Source organism: Bombina bombina, chromosome 2 (genome assembly GCF_027579735.1).
Source record: "Bombina bombina isolate aBomBom1 chromosome 2, aBomBom1.pri, whole genome shotgun sequence".
In the NCBI taxonomy this organism is placed as follows: Eukaryota; Metazoa; Chordata; class Amphibia; order Anura; family Bombinatoridae; genus Bombina; species Bombina bombina.
Genome location: NC_069500.1, coordinates 880,144,562 through 880,164,092, shown reverse-complemented (window position 1 = coordinate 880,164,092; position 19,531 = coordinate 880,144,562). Strand labels below are relative to the sequence as shown.

Genomic DNA, 19,531 nt, shown 5'->3' with positions numbered 1-19,531 from the left:
TATATATATATATTCTTCATACCCCAACTGCCCCTTTGCCTTGCAATTTTTAAAGAGAATGAGATTTGGTTACAAAAAGAGACAGCTCTTTTGTGTGCACAATTTTATCTCTTGAAAATGACAGCTTTTTGCTGTTGAAACGCGTTGAGAAACAAAACATTATCAATAACTTTTTATGTCCTTTTTTTACTTGTGTGGAATAGAAGCAGTGGTGTATTTAGGTTTTGTGCTGCCCTAGGCAATCAAAAATCTGCTGCCACCCTACCCTCATCCACCCCCCAAGGTTTTAGGCCTTTTTTTTACCCTAATAATTTTTAGCAGGGAGTAATGTGGATATTTTTTTTCATGGCATTTCCAAAGTAAATGTTCAGAAGAACTTGCATACACATACGCATACACACATACACATCTATCTATTGCTGCAAATTATATAAAAGCCGCAAACACAGATTTCTTAATAGAATACTTCCCCAAACACAATACTAAGTGCTGAATGCCAACAGAACTATAGCTAGGTAAATAAATGAAAGGTTCACAGTTACCTCTAAAAAGTAAGCTTCATAAGCAGTCTCTAATTATACCACCCTAGAATGTAAGCTCCTTGGGCAAACTCTCTCATTATATACCTGTATAATACTTCTAAAATAACTGTAACCTTTCTACAAATATAGCCACAAAAAAAGTGCTGCCCCCCTCAAATCTGCCGCCCTAGGAAAGTGCCTTGTTTGCCTAGGCCAAAATATGCCCCTGAATTGAAGTCAAGAAGCGATTTATTTAACAAAGTTTGTATTGTGCCGTTTTAATGACAGAAAATGTTCAACTTCGTCTGTGAGTACCTTCCTAATAGTGTCCCACTTTATTCATACATACTACACTATTGTGGATTTTTTTGTCTCCTGTAGGATTCTTTTCTAGTGACACGAGAGAGGCTCTTGGTGAACCCGTCCCAAGGATGTCAACGCCGCTGTTTGTCTACTAAAGTTCCTTTAGCAAGCATTATTTAAAACTGATTTGTGGTTCCCCTGTCTTAGTGATAATTTTACATTTTCCAGACAATTTACCTCACCCTAAAAAGTCCATTGTTCACTTATCTGATTACTGATGCACCAAAAGTATTTATAATTAAATTACCAGAAACTAACATCCTGAAAAAAACATTGTAGTCAAACACTAATGTACATTAAAGGGACAGTCGTGACAAAATTAAATTTTAAGAATTATTAAATAAATTAGAAATGCATAATCAAGTGCCTAATAAAAAAAGGACAATGCTATAGCACTTACTCTGAATTTTAAAGCAACAGTTTACCCAAATATTTTCTCCACTTTGTCCCCAATGATTCATTTTACCAGATGGAGTGTATTTAATTGTTTACAAATAGCTTGTTTACCCTTGTGTTGGCATTTAAAATAGCTTATTAAGCCTGTGGTATCCCCACCTATACTGAATGTTTCTTCACTTCAAGGGACAGTATACACCAATTTTCAACTGCATGTAATAGACACTACTATAAAAAAGAATATGCACAGATACTGATATAAAAATCCAGAATAAAATCTTTTTTAAAAACTTACTTAGAAGTTCTCAGTTTAGCTCTGTTCAAAAGGTTAGCTGGAACACCCACTGAAAGTGGTTGTATACCAAAAAGAGAAAACACCTCCCTCCCCCTTCCTCTGCATATGAAAAGACTCGTTACACAAACAGGAGCAAGCTAGAGAAGGTATACATCACTATACTTTTAAAAAGGTGAGCATGGTTAGGAGTCTGAAAATCAGAGCAATGTTATTTAAAAATAAGTAAAACTATACTGTATAGGCTATATAAATAGATCATCTACAAAAAAATGCAAAGAAAAATCTAGTGTATAATGTCCCTTTAAAGGGACACTGAAGTCAAAATACATTTTAATGAATCAGATAGAACATTTAGCTTTAAGACACTTTCCAATTTACTTCCGTTATCAAATTTTGCACAGTCTTTTTATATTCACACAAGATCCTACTGAGCATGTTCACAAGCTCTCAGTGTATATGTATACTGGCCTGTGATTGGCTGATGGCTGTCACATGATACAGGGGGCGGGAAAATGGGAGAAAAAATAAATTTGTCAGAAAAATATCTACTGCTTATTTGAAATTCAGAGTAGGTGTTATTGCTTTGTCTTTTTATTCTGCACTTGTTAATTATGCAATTCTACTGCACTGAAAGGTCTTTTAAGTATAGGCAATTGACAGAATAATGTAAACACAGCCAGCAGAAGAAATTAAACTTCGGGTGGGGTGTAGAAAAGATAACTAATAAAATGTTAATTTTCCATTGTTCTCTCTAAGTATTGGGCTTTGGTTTACAAACAGATATAAGATAAGGAAGCAAGTATGTGTACTCAAAGTGATAACATAATTAGATCTCATTTTACCTGCAAGCTCAACCCATTTAATAGGCTGTGGTTTCAAAGCACAAAACCACCAATTTCATATACACAAATAAACCTGAAAATACAATTTCTCATTCATTCTATACACTGCAACTGGTATAACAAGTCATTGAAAATATATTAAGGGAAAACAAATTGTATAGTATACTGTCCCTTTAAATGAGCAGAAGGTTTGTTTCTGGCTAATTTCAAAATGTACTTCAATTAGCCAGCCCCCTGTATCATGTGACAACCATCAGCCAATCACAGACTCATATATGTATACACTATTAACTCTGGCACATCCTCAGTAGTAGCAGGTGTCTCAGAAATTGTGCATATAAAAAGATTGCACAATTTTATATTAAAAATAAATTGGAAAGTTTCTTAAAACTGCATTTTTTAGCTAAATCATTGCATTTTGAATTTAATGTCCCTTTAAATGGATAGATCAAGCACTTTTAAACAAATTTCCAGTTTATTTCTGTTATCAATTTTGCCTAGTTCTCTTGGTATCCTTTGCTAAAGAATAATCCTAGGTGAGCTCAGGAGAATGCCCTTTTTTATAGCAATCTGGCAGAAGCTTTTGCAACAATGTTTATAAGAATGTTATAAATAGTTGCAAATACTGCTGCCATAGAATGCTAAAGACAGATGCATGCTCCTAAGCTTCTATCACTCTACATGGGTTTACTCTTCAACAAAGGATAGTAAGAGAACAAAGTAAATTTGCCGATGCATGAAATGGGTGCCGCCATTTTGAAACCTAGGTTACACTGCAGGTATCTGAAGGAGAGTTACCGCACATGTGGAAAAACTTCAGCACTGGAATGTAGTTAAAGACAGATTTCAACATGGCGGCACCTATGACTAGAGGAAGGCAGGGAATAACTTCAGTACTGTGCTTATAAAATGTATTTAGTGTTTAATGTCCCTTTAATCACAGATTCACATTATTCAAGTAAAAAACGAAAACATCTTTTAATGTCCCTTTAAGTATGGTGATATGGTTGTATAAAACAAATAAATTAAATATTGAAATAAGAATATGCAGTAAAAATTGTATTTTCAATCCCATTAAAATTGTAACAAAACGATTCTGCAAAAATCGTATTTCATGGAATAATTAAAATTTGTATTGAAATTATTCAGGTAAAAAACTTTTTAAGGTGCACAGTACAAATTCTAATAAAACTACATTGCACATGTAAAACAAACTCAGTGAAATTCGCATTTATGGTACGAAATTTAAATGTATTGTTTTCCATATTGTTAAATGAGCTTCCCCGCCTCTGCTAGTAGGCTGAAAAGGGGCATAGCTGTTATTTCTCTTCCAGGGCTAGCATATTGTCTAAATATTTTCCCCCTTCAGATCTCGTTGTTTTTTCTTGCAAACTAAAAGGTGGCAAAATGATGTCAAAATCTGCTAAACACTTATTACTCTAATAGAAAGACACACATATGCGAAAAGAAGCAATTGCAAGGTACTATATGTAAAAAGCAGCATAATCTGATATGTATTAGCTGCAGGATTTCATTTTTAAAATGTGTTTCCTGCTAACTTTTTCTCTCCCTGGCAAAGTTTCCACATTCCAGCGAGCTCTATTATATTCCATGGGAGACATCTTGCAACTCGCAGGGACAGCCCTCTTTTATAGATAATTCCACAAGGGCTGTCCCTGCGAATATCAACATGGTTTTTCATGTCCAATGGGCCCGATTATCAAAATTTGCAAGCAAAAACGTGAAAATTTAGCCTCGCAGGGAGAGATTTGGTGCAGTTATCCAAGAAAATGGTCTGCCCCTGCGAGCGGCGGGCTGTCTCCCATAGAAATTATGAGAGTTCTTTGCTATGTAAAAGTTCACAATGGAGGACGAAGTACCCGTAGATACTCTAGCATAACGCAAGATTTTTGTGACAAAAAATAAGAAACAAATTGGAGGGGTTGCGGTATATTTGAAACATTTAATTTAATCTGATGTGCACTAAGCATGTCCCACACCAGTAATGCTCTCTTGCGGCGCAGACTATCTTTATTTATATTTTGTCTCTAAGCAACATAAAATGAGCTGTCTGAGCAGCATTGTGTGTGTCCGACTGACAGTTTTTTTTTCTATTAATGGCTTTTTCAGTTGTATTATGTGGCCTGCTTGATTACTGTACATATTGGCATCTTGAGCAGCACTGTTTGTTTTTTATTGTGAAAAGCCCTTTAAATTATTTTATTTGGCGAGCTTTTTTGGTGGGGCGCACTTCCGGTCTGTCAGTACTCATACTTTCTGCTGCTTGTCAGCACACAGTGTGTCAGGCTGGGGGTGCACTCTTGCAGATTCAACATGGTCCAGAGTTTTGGAAGCTCACCACAAGTGCTGTACTTCACATACCGCTAAATTGGTAAAAGGGGGTGAGTACCCTAAGCGTCAGATGCTGAAGGGGTCCCAAATATTATATTTCATTGTTTTATTCTAACTCAGGCTTAGTTTGACTCATATAGCCGAGATGTCCACACACTGCTGAGGGCTATTTACACATATACACTGATATGGTAGTGTTTGTTATTACTCAGTACTCAATTACTATAGCTTTGTATTATTTTATATTGCTCCTCGCGTTATATTCACGTCTTGAACTTTTCTCCATTTCCAAAATAAATTTCTATCTTTCGCGTTATACTCAGGTAGCGTTATACTCAAGTATCTACGGTACAAAAGCAGAACCTGAGTATATTTAAACTTTAATTTTATGCCTAATAGAAATCAAAATATGCTCTTTTCAGTACAATCTACCTTAGAATCTCTGTTATTTTCGTAATCAATAGGTTTTCCTTTCAGATTAATTAGTGTACACAGAACTGACAAGACTTCTTAGTTAATCTTACCAGACCAGGGACCTTTAGGGAATCCTAAACTGTTTATTTGTGATGTTTTAGTATATTAAAGCCAAAAATCTTTTGAAAGAAACGTAAAACTAAATTCCCCAGTTATAAAAGAAATTTTTTTTTTAACGCTTTTTTCTATAATTTAGCTCTTTTCCTGAAATTGTGTTTTTTTACTCTGCTTTGCCCTGAACATTCTGCACAGTGATTGCATGATCTGGAAAGGATCTCATTTATATAAGTCCATAATCGGGGTGTGTCTCTGGACTGTAAAGCAATAATATATTTGCTAACAAAATGACAGTTTAAAACATCTATTTTTATGCAGATCTTTTGCAACACAGTATTAATTGCACATTAAAATGGAGTAAAAAAAAAATATATATATATATGAAAATATTTTTTTTTCCAGAGAATCGCTTGTTAGCTAATTCCTTTATTTTAAATTAACTGACTCTCTAAAAAGAAAACACTCAAGACTGTTCTCTGTCCTCTGGTGTTTGCAGAACCTATTTAACCAACAGCTACGGTTCACTTAATATTAACCCCTCACTCTTAACAAACTAGCAGAACAAATATGATAATAATTCTGCTTTGCCACCTTCCAGCTTACTGTACATTTTTCTTAACACTTTCTTTCTCAATTAGTTTTGAGAAAACATATGTATAAACACACACGTGCATATATATATATATATATATATATATATGTATGAATGAATGTGTGTGTGTTTATATATATATATATATATATATATATATATACACATACTGTATATATCTTACTATCTACCTGCCTCTTAGTACCCTGGCATTTGAATACAGTTAGTATATACTATATATATATATATATATATTTGTGTTTATATATATAAAAAGTGTGTATATATATATATATATATATATATATATATATATATATATATATATAATATATATAAATGTCTGTGTTTGTTTATATATATATATATATATATATATACACAGTATATATATATATATATATATATATATATATATATGTGTGTGTGTGTGTACATATTTAGTATATATGTATATAAATGTGGGAGTATATATATATATATATATATATATATATATATATATATATATATATATATATATATATATATATATACATATACATATACATACACACACACACTCTTACACACATATTCTAACCTCTTCTGAAATGTTTTCTGGAGAACACACACATTCAATTATCATAAATGTATTCTTTTCTGTTAAGGGGCCAGCAAAAGCATATGTTTTTAAGGTTTTTGAGAAATGTCCTTAGTCTCAACACGAAAAGAAAGTTGGTGAATAGGAACTGCATTTAACTCTGCCAAGTGATTTATGAATGTGTATGTAATCATTTAATGATTAGCGACCTCTGGGGGATGGACTGTGTATTATAGCATTGCCTTTTTTTTTTTTTTTTTCTACTTCGTTGCAGGAAAGGACAACCTAACATGTTTGCTCCACCTTAATAGGAGGGGTGAGGTAATAGTGAAATAGAAAAAAAAACGAAAAAAAAAAAAAAAACATATGTGGGTGGTAGAACTTACAAAACTCCCAGGAACTCTGAGAGAATGGGAGAGAGATTTTTTTTCTAGTAGAGGAGAGAACTCAGAAGCAATTACTTATATGAAAAAAAAAAGAACATAGAGAGTAACTGAATAAAAGAAGATATTTTGGGGAAAAATTAAATCTAAAGAAAGAAATACCAGGACCATTTTACCATTTCCTTTTTTTATCTATATATATATATATATATATATATATATATATATATATATTGCCAATTATTCTTTGCTATTGTAATTTGCATGGCAGAAGGAGCTATAGTCTAAACTTTTTGATTGCAGACAACTTTGGAAATACAGTATTTCTTATTTGTTGTATATATCTTGGGTTTTTACATTATTAATACTGGAGTTAATTCATACTACTACTAGTGCAAAGAGAAAAAGGCTGCTGAGAGTGAAGGAGTACACTGTCAGACCAGCCAGTGGATAGAGCAGTTTGGGGTCAGCCTACAGTGCCTGGGGTCAGCTCTCTAAGGGTCTTCATCAGAATTGTTGTGTAAGGGACCAACAAGAACATATTTGCTGTTTTGAACGGTTGGGAGACAAAACTGGATTTTATTTTTCACGTGCCTGAGTCAATCAATCTGGGATCACCTACAATGTCAGAGAAGAAAAAGGAAGGGAAAGTTAAAAAGGGAAAAGGGAAAAAGGACAAAAAAGATAAAAAAGACAAAAAAGGAGGAAATAAAAAGACTGTGGAAGAACCTGTAGGTGAAGGTGAGTAAATTATGCATAGAAGGAGGAAAAAAACTTTACTTAAGGTAGCATTTGATTGACAAACTGTGCTTGATTTATTGTTAATAATGCATATTTATTGTTAATAATGCTCAAATATTGTACATAAGCAATGACATTTTATATTAATTACATAAACAAATCAAGCGTACATGTTTGTTATCCTTAGCTGGTTGATCCAGGATCTGAGTTTAAAATAGTGGTGTTAAATAGGTTCAAGGATTAGTTTTGCTGTTTTTTAATACAGAACATTTAAAAAGAATTTTCATGACAATTCAGTGTACTGTGATTATTAGTTCAGTGAATCTGACAGTTGCTTGCATTTTGCCTGTTGTATATAGCCGGTTTCGAGTTAAGCTTTCATTTGCTTTCCCAACCTGCCCTCTAGTGGCAAAGCCGCAGATAAGCAGTAGCAAAAGGGAATTCCCTGTTTATCTCACGGTAAAAAATTATATATATATATATATATATATATATATATATATATATATATATATATATATATATATATATATATATATATATATATAAAATTTAGATTACAATGAAATTTTAACATTGAAAAAGAAAACTAAGTACATCACGTTTATACCACAAACACAAAACAATAGGGAATGTGTGCATTTGCTTGTGCATTTAATATGCTTAGCCTGTAATATATTTGTGCTGTGATAGCTGTATTTAATTGATTGGGCTGAATCTGTCACCTTAAATTGTAGCTTGTTATCTTGAACTATTTTAAATGGAATATTTGATTTAAGATAACTCCATATAAAAACAGACAAAACACAAAATATAAAATCTTGGAACATTCAGGGTCATATATGACCATATATTATATAGAAGACTTAAAGAAATCTCAATGTATATTGCAAATAATGGTGGATTCACTGTTTAAGCATATGGGGCTCACGTGTAATTCTGTCAGCTTATTCATGTTGTCAGGAGCCCATGTGCAAGTTCTTTAGTGTCAACGTTGGAATGTAGTCTAATTTTAATAATACATTCTAGGAAACAATTTTGTGTGTTTGTGTGTTCAGAATACTCCACTAAATGTATAGATTTGATTTATTTTAAACCACATCTTACCTCTTTTTGTTGAGAGGTTTGTATTATTGACTAATCAATTAATATACATTAGTAGATAAAGGTTTACTGTGTCCAAATGTTTTTTTTTTTTACAACTATTTGTCTTGATCTCTAAGGCACAAGAAAATCATTGATTTATGTTCAGGGGGATGGGGTGTCTGTTCAGATTTGAGTTGAGATGGAGAGAGAAACAATCTGGAGCTATCGTTTTTTTTCTTTGCCTTTTTTTAAAGGAAAAAGTGTAATTTGTTAGCTATAAAATAATTGTTTTTTTTCTCAAAAATACCAGAGGTTGCACTCGCTTAAGCATCTGTACTGGTGTCCCCATAAACCAGGTGGAATGTATGAAAAAACAAACAAAAGGAATCAGATGCACTGAAATACTTTAGCATGTACTTTGTGAAACTTAAAAGAACAGTGTACTGTAAAATTGTTTTACCATAATATGTTTCCAATGACTTGTAATACCCGCTGCAGAGTATAAAATGCATGATAAACCTTCCCTTTATGTTTATTTTTGTATTTGAAAAAGCTGGCTTTGTTCTTTAAAACCACAACCCATCAAAATGTGTTGAGCTTGCAGAAAAATCAGATATTCTTAGTTTATCACTTTCTGTACAAACACATGCTTCTTTATATTATCTCTGTAAGCCAAAGCCCAATTGAAAATTAACATTTTATTGCTTATCTCTTCTACCTCCTACGGGTGTAATTTCTTCTGCTGGCTATGTTTACACAGTTTTTCTTTAATCTATATTTAAGTATTGAAGCTTTCAGAATAGGCAGGGATATAACATGAAAAATCAGCTATTTCAAATACCTAAATAAAATGAAATGACCTATTTGTAAACTAAAGAAGTTAAAATAATCATTGGAAACAAAATGGAGAAAATGTTAGGGTAAACTGTTCCTTTATTTCCATGGTATCTTGGGTATATGACAGCCTATGTGGAATCTATTGGGTTAATTGTATAAAATTAATATATATTTTTTCTATTGCATTTAAAGGGAGATTACACTCAAAATTATATATTGTGGCTAGCATTTTATTATGTTAAAATATATATTTGCATAGAAAAAGGTCATACATAGGTATTTATTGCTGACCGGTAGAGAAAAGTACCCATAATAAGTATGTATATGAGTAAACCTTTTTTTAATACAATAAGTCTTGTTATTATACTCCTGAATCCTTGTTTATGTGTCTCTGTATGATCAGCATTTTAATAACATGCTTACATATTATGTGGCCACCATTATTAAAGGGACAATAAACCCAAACATTTTCTTTCATGATTCAGATAGAGAATACAATTTTAAACAACATTCCAATTTACTTCTATTATCTAATTTGCTTTATTCTTTAGATATCCTTTGTTGAAAAAATAGCAATGCACATGCGTGAGCCAATCACAAGAGGCATCTACGTGCAGCCACCAATCAGCAACTACTGAGCCTATCTAGATATGCTTTTCAGCAAAGGATATCAAGAGAATGAAGCAAATTAGATAATTTAAGTAAATTAGAAAGTTGTTTAAAATTGCATGCTCTTTCTAAATCATGAAAGAAAAAAAAAATTGGGTTTCATGTCCCTTTAAGTACAAACTGCTTATAGTTTAATAGAGATCTAGTAACGAAAAAGTTTTGTTAAATTCTCATCAATGAATAGGGTACACATACATCACATATTATAGGAGAATGCCAATACAACTACTGACATATGAACCACAGGAGTTTGCATAGATATCTCCTGACAACCCTGTGTACTATATTCTTTCTTTAACTATGTGTTTAAGCCCAGAATATAGATTAAATACATAGTTAAAGGGACATGGAATGCAAACTTAAACTTTCATGGATCAAATAGCGCATGCCAATTTATAAACTTTTAATTTTACTTCTATTATTAAAATGACGTCATTCTCTTGGTATAATTTGTTCAAAAAGCATAATGAGGTAGACTTAGGGGCAGCAATATGCTAACTGGTGATTGGTAGCTATGCAAATATTCTTCTTGTCATTGGCTCAACAGATGTGTTAAACTAGTTTCCAGTAGTGCATTGCTATGCTGTTGCCAACTTTAACTAATGTACTTAGCCCCTTTATATGGATTAAACAACATCTAACACATTAGAACTTTTTTTTTTTTGCACTTCATCTCCTGTCCCATTGTAGATGATAAAGCTGTTGAACCAATGAGAGGCACACATACACATGTATGCACACATTATTGGCCAACTCCATTATCTGGAGCAAAATAAAGGTGTACTTGTACTGCAATTGTGACTGGGTGACTAAAACTTTAAAAAAAAATTAAATAATAATACAAGGGAATGTGTTTTAAAAAAACTTATATTTTACACTATAATTCTACTTAAGTTACAAGATAATAAATAGAAAAAAACAACCATATTTTTGCTTAGAAGGAATTCGCTGTACTTAAAATATGTTTTTCTTTCTCTCTTGGATCTGTTTATTTTGTATGGCATCCTGTATTTTCTTTTTTATTTGCTTATCAGAATTATCACAATGGTTAAGATTTTGCCAGCAGTTAGCACAGTAGCCAGGACAAAAGATTATATGTGGCCTCCAGGGTTTGCATTCCACTGGACAATGACCTACTTGCTGAATAGGAAAAAGAGATAGATACCAGAGTCAATCCTAATTGCTTTTTTTGAACTAGAGTGAGGATTTGCATCTACATTAGAGTATGTGCTGTATCTGGAAGCAAGGGGTTGTCTGTGGAATTCTTAAAACATTTACACTATGTTAAAGTCCCCCACATCTGAACATTTAGGATAAGCAATCTGATTCACTAAGCCTGGAGGGAAGATGATATCAGGGCACAGACTTCAATCAAAATGTGTCTATAATGTTTGCAACTCACCTCAATTGTGTTTCTCACTGAGCAATTTAGACTGTTTCATTGTTCTAATAAAAAAGCACTAAGCTGTGTCTTATACTTAATAGAAATAGTTGCAATATGTATTATTTAAAGGGACAGTCTAGGCCAAAATAAACTTTCATGATTCAGATAGAGCATGTAATTTTAAACAATTTTCCAATTTACTTTTATCACCAATTTTGCTTTGTTCTCTTGGTATTCTTAGTTGAAAGCTTAACCTAGGAGGTTCATATGCTAATTTCTTAGACCTTGAAGCCCACCTCTTTCTGATTGCATTTTAACAGTTTTTCACCACTAGAGGGTGTTAGTTCACATATTTCATATAGATAACACTGTGCTCGTGCACGTGAAGTAATCTGGGAGCAGGCACTGATTGGCTAGACTGCAAGTCTGTCAAAAGAACTGAAAAAGGGGCAGTTTGTAGAGGCTTAGATACAAGATAAATACAGAGGTTAAAAGTATATTATTATAACTGTGTTGGTTATGCAAAACTGGGAAATGGGTAATAAAGGGATTATCTATCTTTTAAAACAATAAAAATTCTGGTGTAGACTGTCCCTTTAAGGCCTGATAATTTAAAGCTCTCTGTTCTGGTGAAATTATCTAAGAAGTCCGTCAGTACTGTGAGGTCCCTTAAAGGGACATTCTACACCAGAATTGTTATTGTTTTAAAAGCTAGATAATCCCTTTATTACCCATTCCCTAGTTTTGCATAACCAACACTGTTATATTAATACACGTTTTACCTCTGTGATTACTTTGTATCTAAGCCTCAACAGACTGCCCCCTTATTTCAGTTCTTGCATTTTAGCCAATCAGTGCTTACTTCTAGGTAACTCCCCATGTGTGAGCACAGAGTTATCTATATGACTCATATGAACTAACACCCTCTAGTGGTGAAAAACTGTCAAAATGTATTCAGCTTAGAGGCGGCCTTCAAGGTCTAAGAAATTAGCATATAACCCTCTTAGGTTTAGCTTTCAACTAAGAATACCAAGAGAACAAAGCAAAATTTGTGATAAAAGTAAATTGGAAACTTGTTTAAAATTACATGCTCTATCTGAATCATGAAAGTTTATTATGGACTAGACTGTCCCTTTAACTATTTAAATGGATTTGACATTTATTTATCCCCCCCTACATTTGTGCAATGTCCTTTACTTCCTTTCACAGCCTTACAAGGTTGAGGGGGTATTCTAAAATAAGATGTCTACCATAGGAATGTGTCCACCACGTCACTTCTGGTAATGTGTAATCAGCTTCTGGAGGTCTGTGGCTCTCACTGCGCATGCGCTAGAGGCCCAACCTCCTTATAACGGCTTATTTACATGGGTCAAGGAATATGGCACCACATTCCTGAGCGCACGCTACTGGTTGCAAAATCAGATGGAATAAGTTGTCTGTCATCGGATTTTGTAACCAGAAAGTGCGCCAGACGGGTCGCAAAATCTGTACACCACCACACAACGGCTGCAACAACTTGCACAGCTGTTAACCCCTTATACCCAGTCCCTTCACTGTGTAACAATCTGAGGGTGGAGTATTACATGCCAGCCAGCCAGTCTGCCTAAGAAAATAAAAGCAACAGCGGTACTGTCATGACTCCAGTATCCGGTAGTACTACTGCTGTTATAAGAGGGGAGGCAGAGAAGCAGAGGCACAAAAGGTCTTCACCCCAATAAATAAATAAAAAATGCACTAGTAGTAGAAACTGAAAAGATAGACAAAATTCCAGGAGGCATTTTACACCCTCCATATCCACTAGACACTATGAGGCCTTTTAAACAATGGTCTTGCGGACCTGATCAGACAGTGCGGATCAGGTCCGCAAGACCTCGCTGAATGCGGAGAGCAATACGCTCTCTGTATTCAGCATTGCACCAGCAGCTCACAAGAGATGCTGGTTCAATGCCACCCCCTGCAGACTCGCGGCCAATGGGCTGCCAGCAGGGAGGTGTCAATCAACCTAATCGTACTCGATCGGGTTGAAATGTGGCGATTCAGAGCAGGCGGACAGGGTTATGGAGCAGCAGTCTTTAGACCGCTGCTTCATAACTGCTGTTTTTGGCGAGTCTGAAGACTCGCCAGAAACACAGGCCCACAAGCTCCATGCGGAGCTTGATAAATGGGCGTCTATGCATTTTTTTATTCGATTATTATTTCTGCAGAAACATTGGTGTAAACAACAGACTGAAACCATGCAGATTTGTATTTTGTATCAGATGTAATATGAGCATTTATTATATCATTTATATTTCAATCTGTTAATCTACTCAGCATCCACATTAAGGCAGTCTTTTAATTAACAATGCGACATAAACCTAAATAATTAATTGTTTTATAAATGTATGATGATACTTTTTAATCAGCGTATATCCTTCATCAAAACTCAAGCGACATTGTGCAACTCCTCCTTATGTGACGTAACGGAGGTAGGGGGCGGGCGGGTTTGAGACTGAATCTGATACAAGACCGGTGTTCTAAATCAGCTGTTTTAAGGAGGTTGGGCCTCTAGTGCATGCGCAGTGAGCGCCATAAACCTCCAGTAGCTGATTCACGTCACCGGAAGCGACGTAGGTCGCACATTCCTACGCAGTAGACAACTTTTTTTAGAACAGGGGCCCCTGCAGGTGTCATAAACCTACTGGTTACTAAGTGAATAGACTAGATAACAGGGAGTCAGAATTGCTCATGCCTAGAATGTCAGAATGTAACCTAAGTTTCAAAGATGTCAGCTCCCATATCACACTGGGGAAAGGGGCTACACCCTGATCAATTTTTTCCTGCTGGAGTGTATTAAAGTAGCTTCTTTACCATTATTATGGCACTTTAGATAGTGGATTTAGCCTGTGGTATCCCCACCTATACTGAAAGTTTCTATACTGAAGTATAGACTATTTACATACTATGTAAATACATCAAGCAGAAGAAATTACACTCCCAGTGGGGTGCATGATAGTGAAGCAATAAAATGTTAATTTGCCATTGTTCTCTCTAAGAATTGAGCTTTAGTTCACAGACCAATATAATATAAGAAATGATGTGTATGTACACAAAGTGATAACATAATGAGATCTGATTTTACCTGCAAGCTCCACCCATTGTAATAGTCTGTGGTTTAAAAGCACAAAACCTGCTAATTCATATCCACAAATAAACTTGAAAATGCAATTTCTCATACATTCTATGCTCTGCAGCTGGTATAACAAGTCATTGAAAATACAATAAGTGAAAACCAATTTGACATTTTTAAAGCTATGTGAACAAGAGTCATTGGCAGAAATGAACCTTTTAGTGAAGGTAAGAGAAAGAGCCTATTTGACTGGGTGTTCGTACTTGTTATACCATCCATATAATTTAAATATATTGGAAATTGCACCTTTAGCCATTGCTATGTAGTAATGCTGAAAAGTTAAAGGGACACTAAAGCCAATTTTTTTTCTTTCGTGATTTAGATAGAGCATGTAATTTTAAGCAATTTACTCCTATTATCAATTTTTCTTTGTTCTCTTGCTATCTTTATTTGAAAAAGAAGGCATCTAAGCTTTTTTTTGGTTCGGGCTCTGGACAGCACTTTTTATTGGTGAATGAGTTTATCTACCAATCAGCAAGAACAACCCAAGTTGTTCACCAAAATGGGCCGGCATCTAAACTTACATTCTTGCATTTCAAATAAAGATACCAAGAGAATGAAGAAAATTTGATAATAGGAGTAAATTAGAAAGTTGCTTAAAATTTCATGCTCTATCTAAATCACGAAAGAAAAATTTTGGGTTCAGTGTCCCTTTAATGGGATAGGAAAGTCAAAATTAAACTTGCATGATTGAGATAGATCATGTCATTTTAAGATGCTTTTAAATTCACTTCTATTTTCAAATCTGCTTCATTCTCTTGGTATCCTTTGTTGAAAAAGAATATGCAAATATCCTACACTAGTGGAAGCTAGCTGGTGATTGGTGCCTGCACACATTTGTCTCTTGTGATTGTCTAACTAGATGTGTTCAGCTAGCTGTCAGAAGTGCAGTGCTGTTCCTCCAACAAAGGATAACAAGAGAATGAAAAAAATTTGACGATAGAAGTAAATTGGAAAGTTATTTAAAATTGTATGTTCTATCCAAATCATGAAAGAAAATTTTGGAGTTTCCTGTCCCTTTAATGTTCTTAAATTACAGTAAAGGCTGGAGAAAATGAAATAAATAAAGTAGAATAGGCATAATTTAACATTTAATAGTGAACTATAAATACGTTTTTATCTTTTAAATTTACTTGTTAGTTGGTGGATAAAACATATTTGTGTTATCTGAAACTTTGTTGCAAATTAAAATTTTTATAGGAAATTCTTGCCAATTTTACTTTTTTTTGTGTGGAGGGGAACAAAACTCTTATAGTTATATTAGTAAGATATTTATTTTTTTGACCATAGATTTCTTACAAGTTTCCAGAAGTTGGCTATAGTGATACATTTTTTATACATTATAAAAACATTGTAAACAATCCTTGTGTATAAACATCTGGACAAATTACAATCCGTAACATATAAACTATTTTGCAACTGAAGCATTTGACAATTCACTAATTCTTTAAAATGGAATGGAGCAGTTGTGTCATGAATAGCTACATGATTTCTTTATTTATAGAATTCTGTAAAAAAATATTAGTGTATGAGTGGGTGAGAATAAAACCCCAGAATAAAATAGTCAATTTATTAGAAAATTATAATTTAAGAATGTATATAACAGTTAAAGCTTACTTGCTGGTATGTCAAATATATGCCTAAAAAAAAACTAAATTAAAGAGCCATTATAGTGGAAAAATTACATGTTATAATTAATTAGAACATGTAATTTAGCACTTGTGACCCTGCAACTCAATTTGTTTAACCCTTGCTGACCCTGAGCCAAAACTGCCAGTGCAACAATCAGCAGTAGTGCAACGGGGTTGTGTGAATACCAATGGCTCATCTTTTGTTTCTATGCTTAGGACCAGTGTTTCTCAACCAAGGTCCTCAAGTAGTCCTAACAACCTAGATTTATATTATAGCTGAACTAAAGCACAGGTGAAATAATCAGCTGATAGGGAGAGAGCAGGTCAGTAACCATGGTTACTGATCAGCTGATTATTTCAGCTGTGCGCTAGTTTAGCTATAATGAAAACCTGACCTGTTGGGGGTACATGAGGACCGCGGTTGAGAAGCACTGCTTTGGAGCATACGAGCAGTACTTTAACCCCTTAACGGCCAGACTTATATGTCTACATTGGAAAACAAAGTTCCGATGTAAACAAATAAGTTAAATCACGCGATCGCGTGATTTCAATGATGGGATCGTGTTTGAGGGGAGTGCCTATGAGGCTAGGCCTTTGGCTTTAGTACAGCCAAAAGGCTAGGACATTCTATGGCGTCCTAAGGGTGTTAAAGCCCAGTGCGGTTAGGATGGCATAGAACATCCTAAGGGCATTATGGGGTTAAGTTTGTGTTTAACCCCTTAGCAGAGGTTAAACATACAGAGTTGCCCTTTTTCCACTATAATGCCCCTTTAAAAAGAAATGCAGCCAGTGAAACCGTTCAGTATGATGGTATCCCAGAGAGCGAGCGCCACCAAGTTTGGGCACTAATGTCATATGTTCACCAACTCTGGGTTATGTGGTGTTTGATAAAAGCATAACAAGGTTATTTTTGGAGAGCAGAATTTACATATATATTAAAAATATATGTTAAAACATTCAGGCATATAACTAATATAAATATGTTATGAATAAAGTCTCTATTAATGCTGTTTATTTTGATTATGAGCATGTCTGTGCTATACTTTATGGGATAGAAGCTAATTGGCTGATAAGAAAAACTCCCCTGATGGTATTGGTAAGCAGTGAAACACTTCAAAAGCATAAAATGTTTTTTTTTATTATTATTTATTTCTTTTTTTTTTCTCAATACAGGGTCATCACTTAAAAATATAATATTTTTATATCTGTATTAGATTTAAACAAAATAATTGATCCAATGTCCCTACTACATTATCAAGACACTGACCTGTTAAGCTTTATTCATTGTAGTTAGCTTTGTTCCTGCCAATAACTCTTCTTTATATATTATTAGTAGTCTGTATATACCCATCATGTAATGGGTAGATTCACAAGATGGGTGTGGCAGGAAGCTATTCTGCAGATGGTCCTTCCAATCAGGGAATACTCAAAGGGTCTAGACTTGTTGCGATACTAATCTACTCAGTCAGGCGTGCACTCTGCAAAGCAAACCTTCTGCCAAGACATCCCAGGAGTCTCCAATAATTTCAACTAAATTGGATTTTTTTTTACTATTATGGCTAATGAACCCATTTAAGGATTTTTAGCAATTGAAACAAAACATGCACTTTTATATAGACAATTTATATAAAATAGCATTGCTTTAACTCTATATGTAGCTTTTGTTATATTGGAAAAAAGTGGCATGTACCTGCACATACACACAGACCCAAAACCATATGTATTTGCTTCTCATAGAGACAACAGCAGTGATATGGTTGCTGAGAATAGGGTCACAGCTCGTATTCAACCAGGGCCAGTCAACACTGTAGATTTGCATAATCAACAAATGCAAGATAACAAGACAATGCAATAAAACTTAGTCTGAACTTCGAATGAGTAGTAGATTTTTTTTCTGACAATTTAAAAAGTTATGTCTTTTTCCTCTCCCCCTGTACCATGTGACAGCCATCAGCCAATCACAAATGCATACACGTACCATGTGACAGCCATCAGCCATTCACAAATGCATACACACTTATTCTTGCACATGCTTAGTAGGAGCTGGTGACTCAAAAGTTTAAATATAAAAAGACTGTGCACATTTTGTTAATGGAAGTAAATTGGAAAGTTGTTTAAAATGGCATGCTCTATCTGAATAATGAAAGTTTAATTTTGATTGAGTGTCCCTTTAAACTGTCATCTAGATGCATAAGTAAAATTAATGTCCATTTTATGGAGATGAGGATTCTGGGTGCATAGACAGATGCTTCACCATAATGTTACATAACCATGCGCTACATATTAGCAATGGGGAATAGGGTTGCCACCTCAGCCATGTTTTCCTGAACACTTATAAGTTGTATATGCTGCAGGGTGTGCAGGTTGGAACGTGAATTTTAACTCTGGACAGCACACAAATAGTGACACTGAACAGCACTATTCATGTTCCTCTCTACACACCCTGCGGCATGTATAACTCATAAGTGTCCAGGAAATCATGGTTGAGGTGGCATCCCTAAGAGGCATGCAATACCCTCATGTGTTTTACCCTCACCAAAAACTTGAGGATGTAGGGAAGCAAAATAAATGTATAGTAGGAGCCATTTATTCCTTCAGGTTTTACTTACTGCACTATATCCTAATTTTGCATATTATTAGAGAAAATATAATTGTTCTTTTTGTATCTGTGCCCTGGTGCCTACTCTTTTTTCTACTTTTCTTACAAATACAAAAATGTATTTTAAAACACTACTGATTTTAGGATAAACTGACATATGCATGCTTTTAGCAGATGAGGTACTTATCCTTGATGGGAAGGATTAATAGTTTACTTAGCACTTCAGAAATGGCATCACTCTTGTGTGAATGGCCAATGGAAAAACATTGTCACTCCTGAGCTGGTGAGCCAATCAGGTGTGGCAGTTGCATAATCCCAGTAGTCACTGCTCCGGAGCTGCAATGCTTTGCAATGGTGAAACACCTTGTTATCTAGGGTCACTGATGCAAATATGACATGTGCTAACAACAAACATCTCACTTTTGAATTATAATGTCTCTGAAGGGACAGTGTATTGTAAAATTGGGTTTCCTTTAATGTATTGATAACGACTTTTTGTACAAGCTTAAAATGTATGGGAAACCCAGGTGAAATGGGCTGAGTATGCAGGGAGAGCA

The 19,531-nt window shown here is 34.4% G+C and overlaps 1 protein-coding gene across 1 annotated transcript in view; it reads left to right on the top strand.

Annotated features, from left to right (window-relative positions):
- Positions 1 to 7,075: 7,075 nt before the first annotated feature.
- Positions 7,076 to 19,531, top strand: part of NRG1 (neuregulin 1) — a 168,745-nt gene continuing 156,289 nt past the window's right edge. Inside the window, exon 1 of the mRNA XM_053703221.1 lies at positions 7,076 to 7,599. Coding sequence (XP_053559196.1) covers positions 7,482 to 7,599 — 118 coding nt within the window. The 5' untranslated portion in view covers positions 7,076 to 7,481. The remainder of the gene's footprint in view (positions 7,600 to 19,531) is intronic.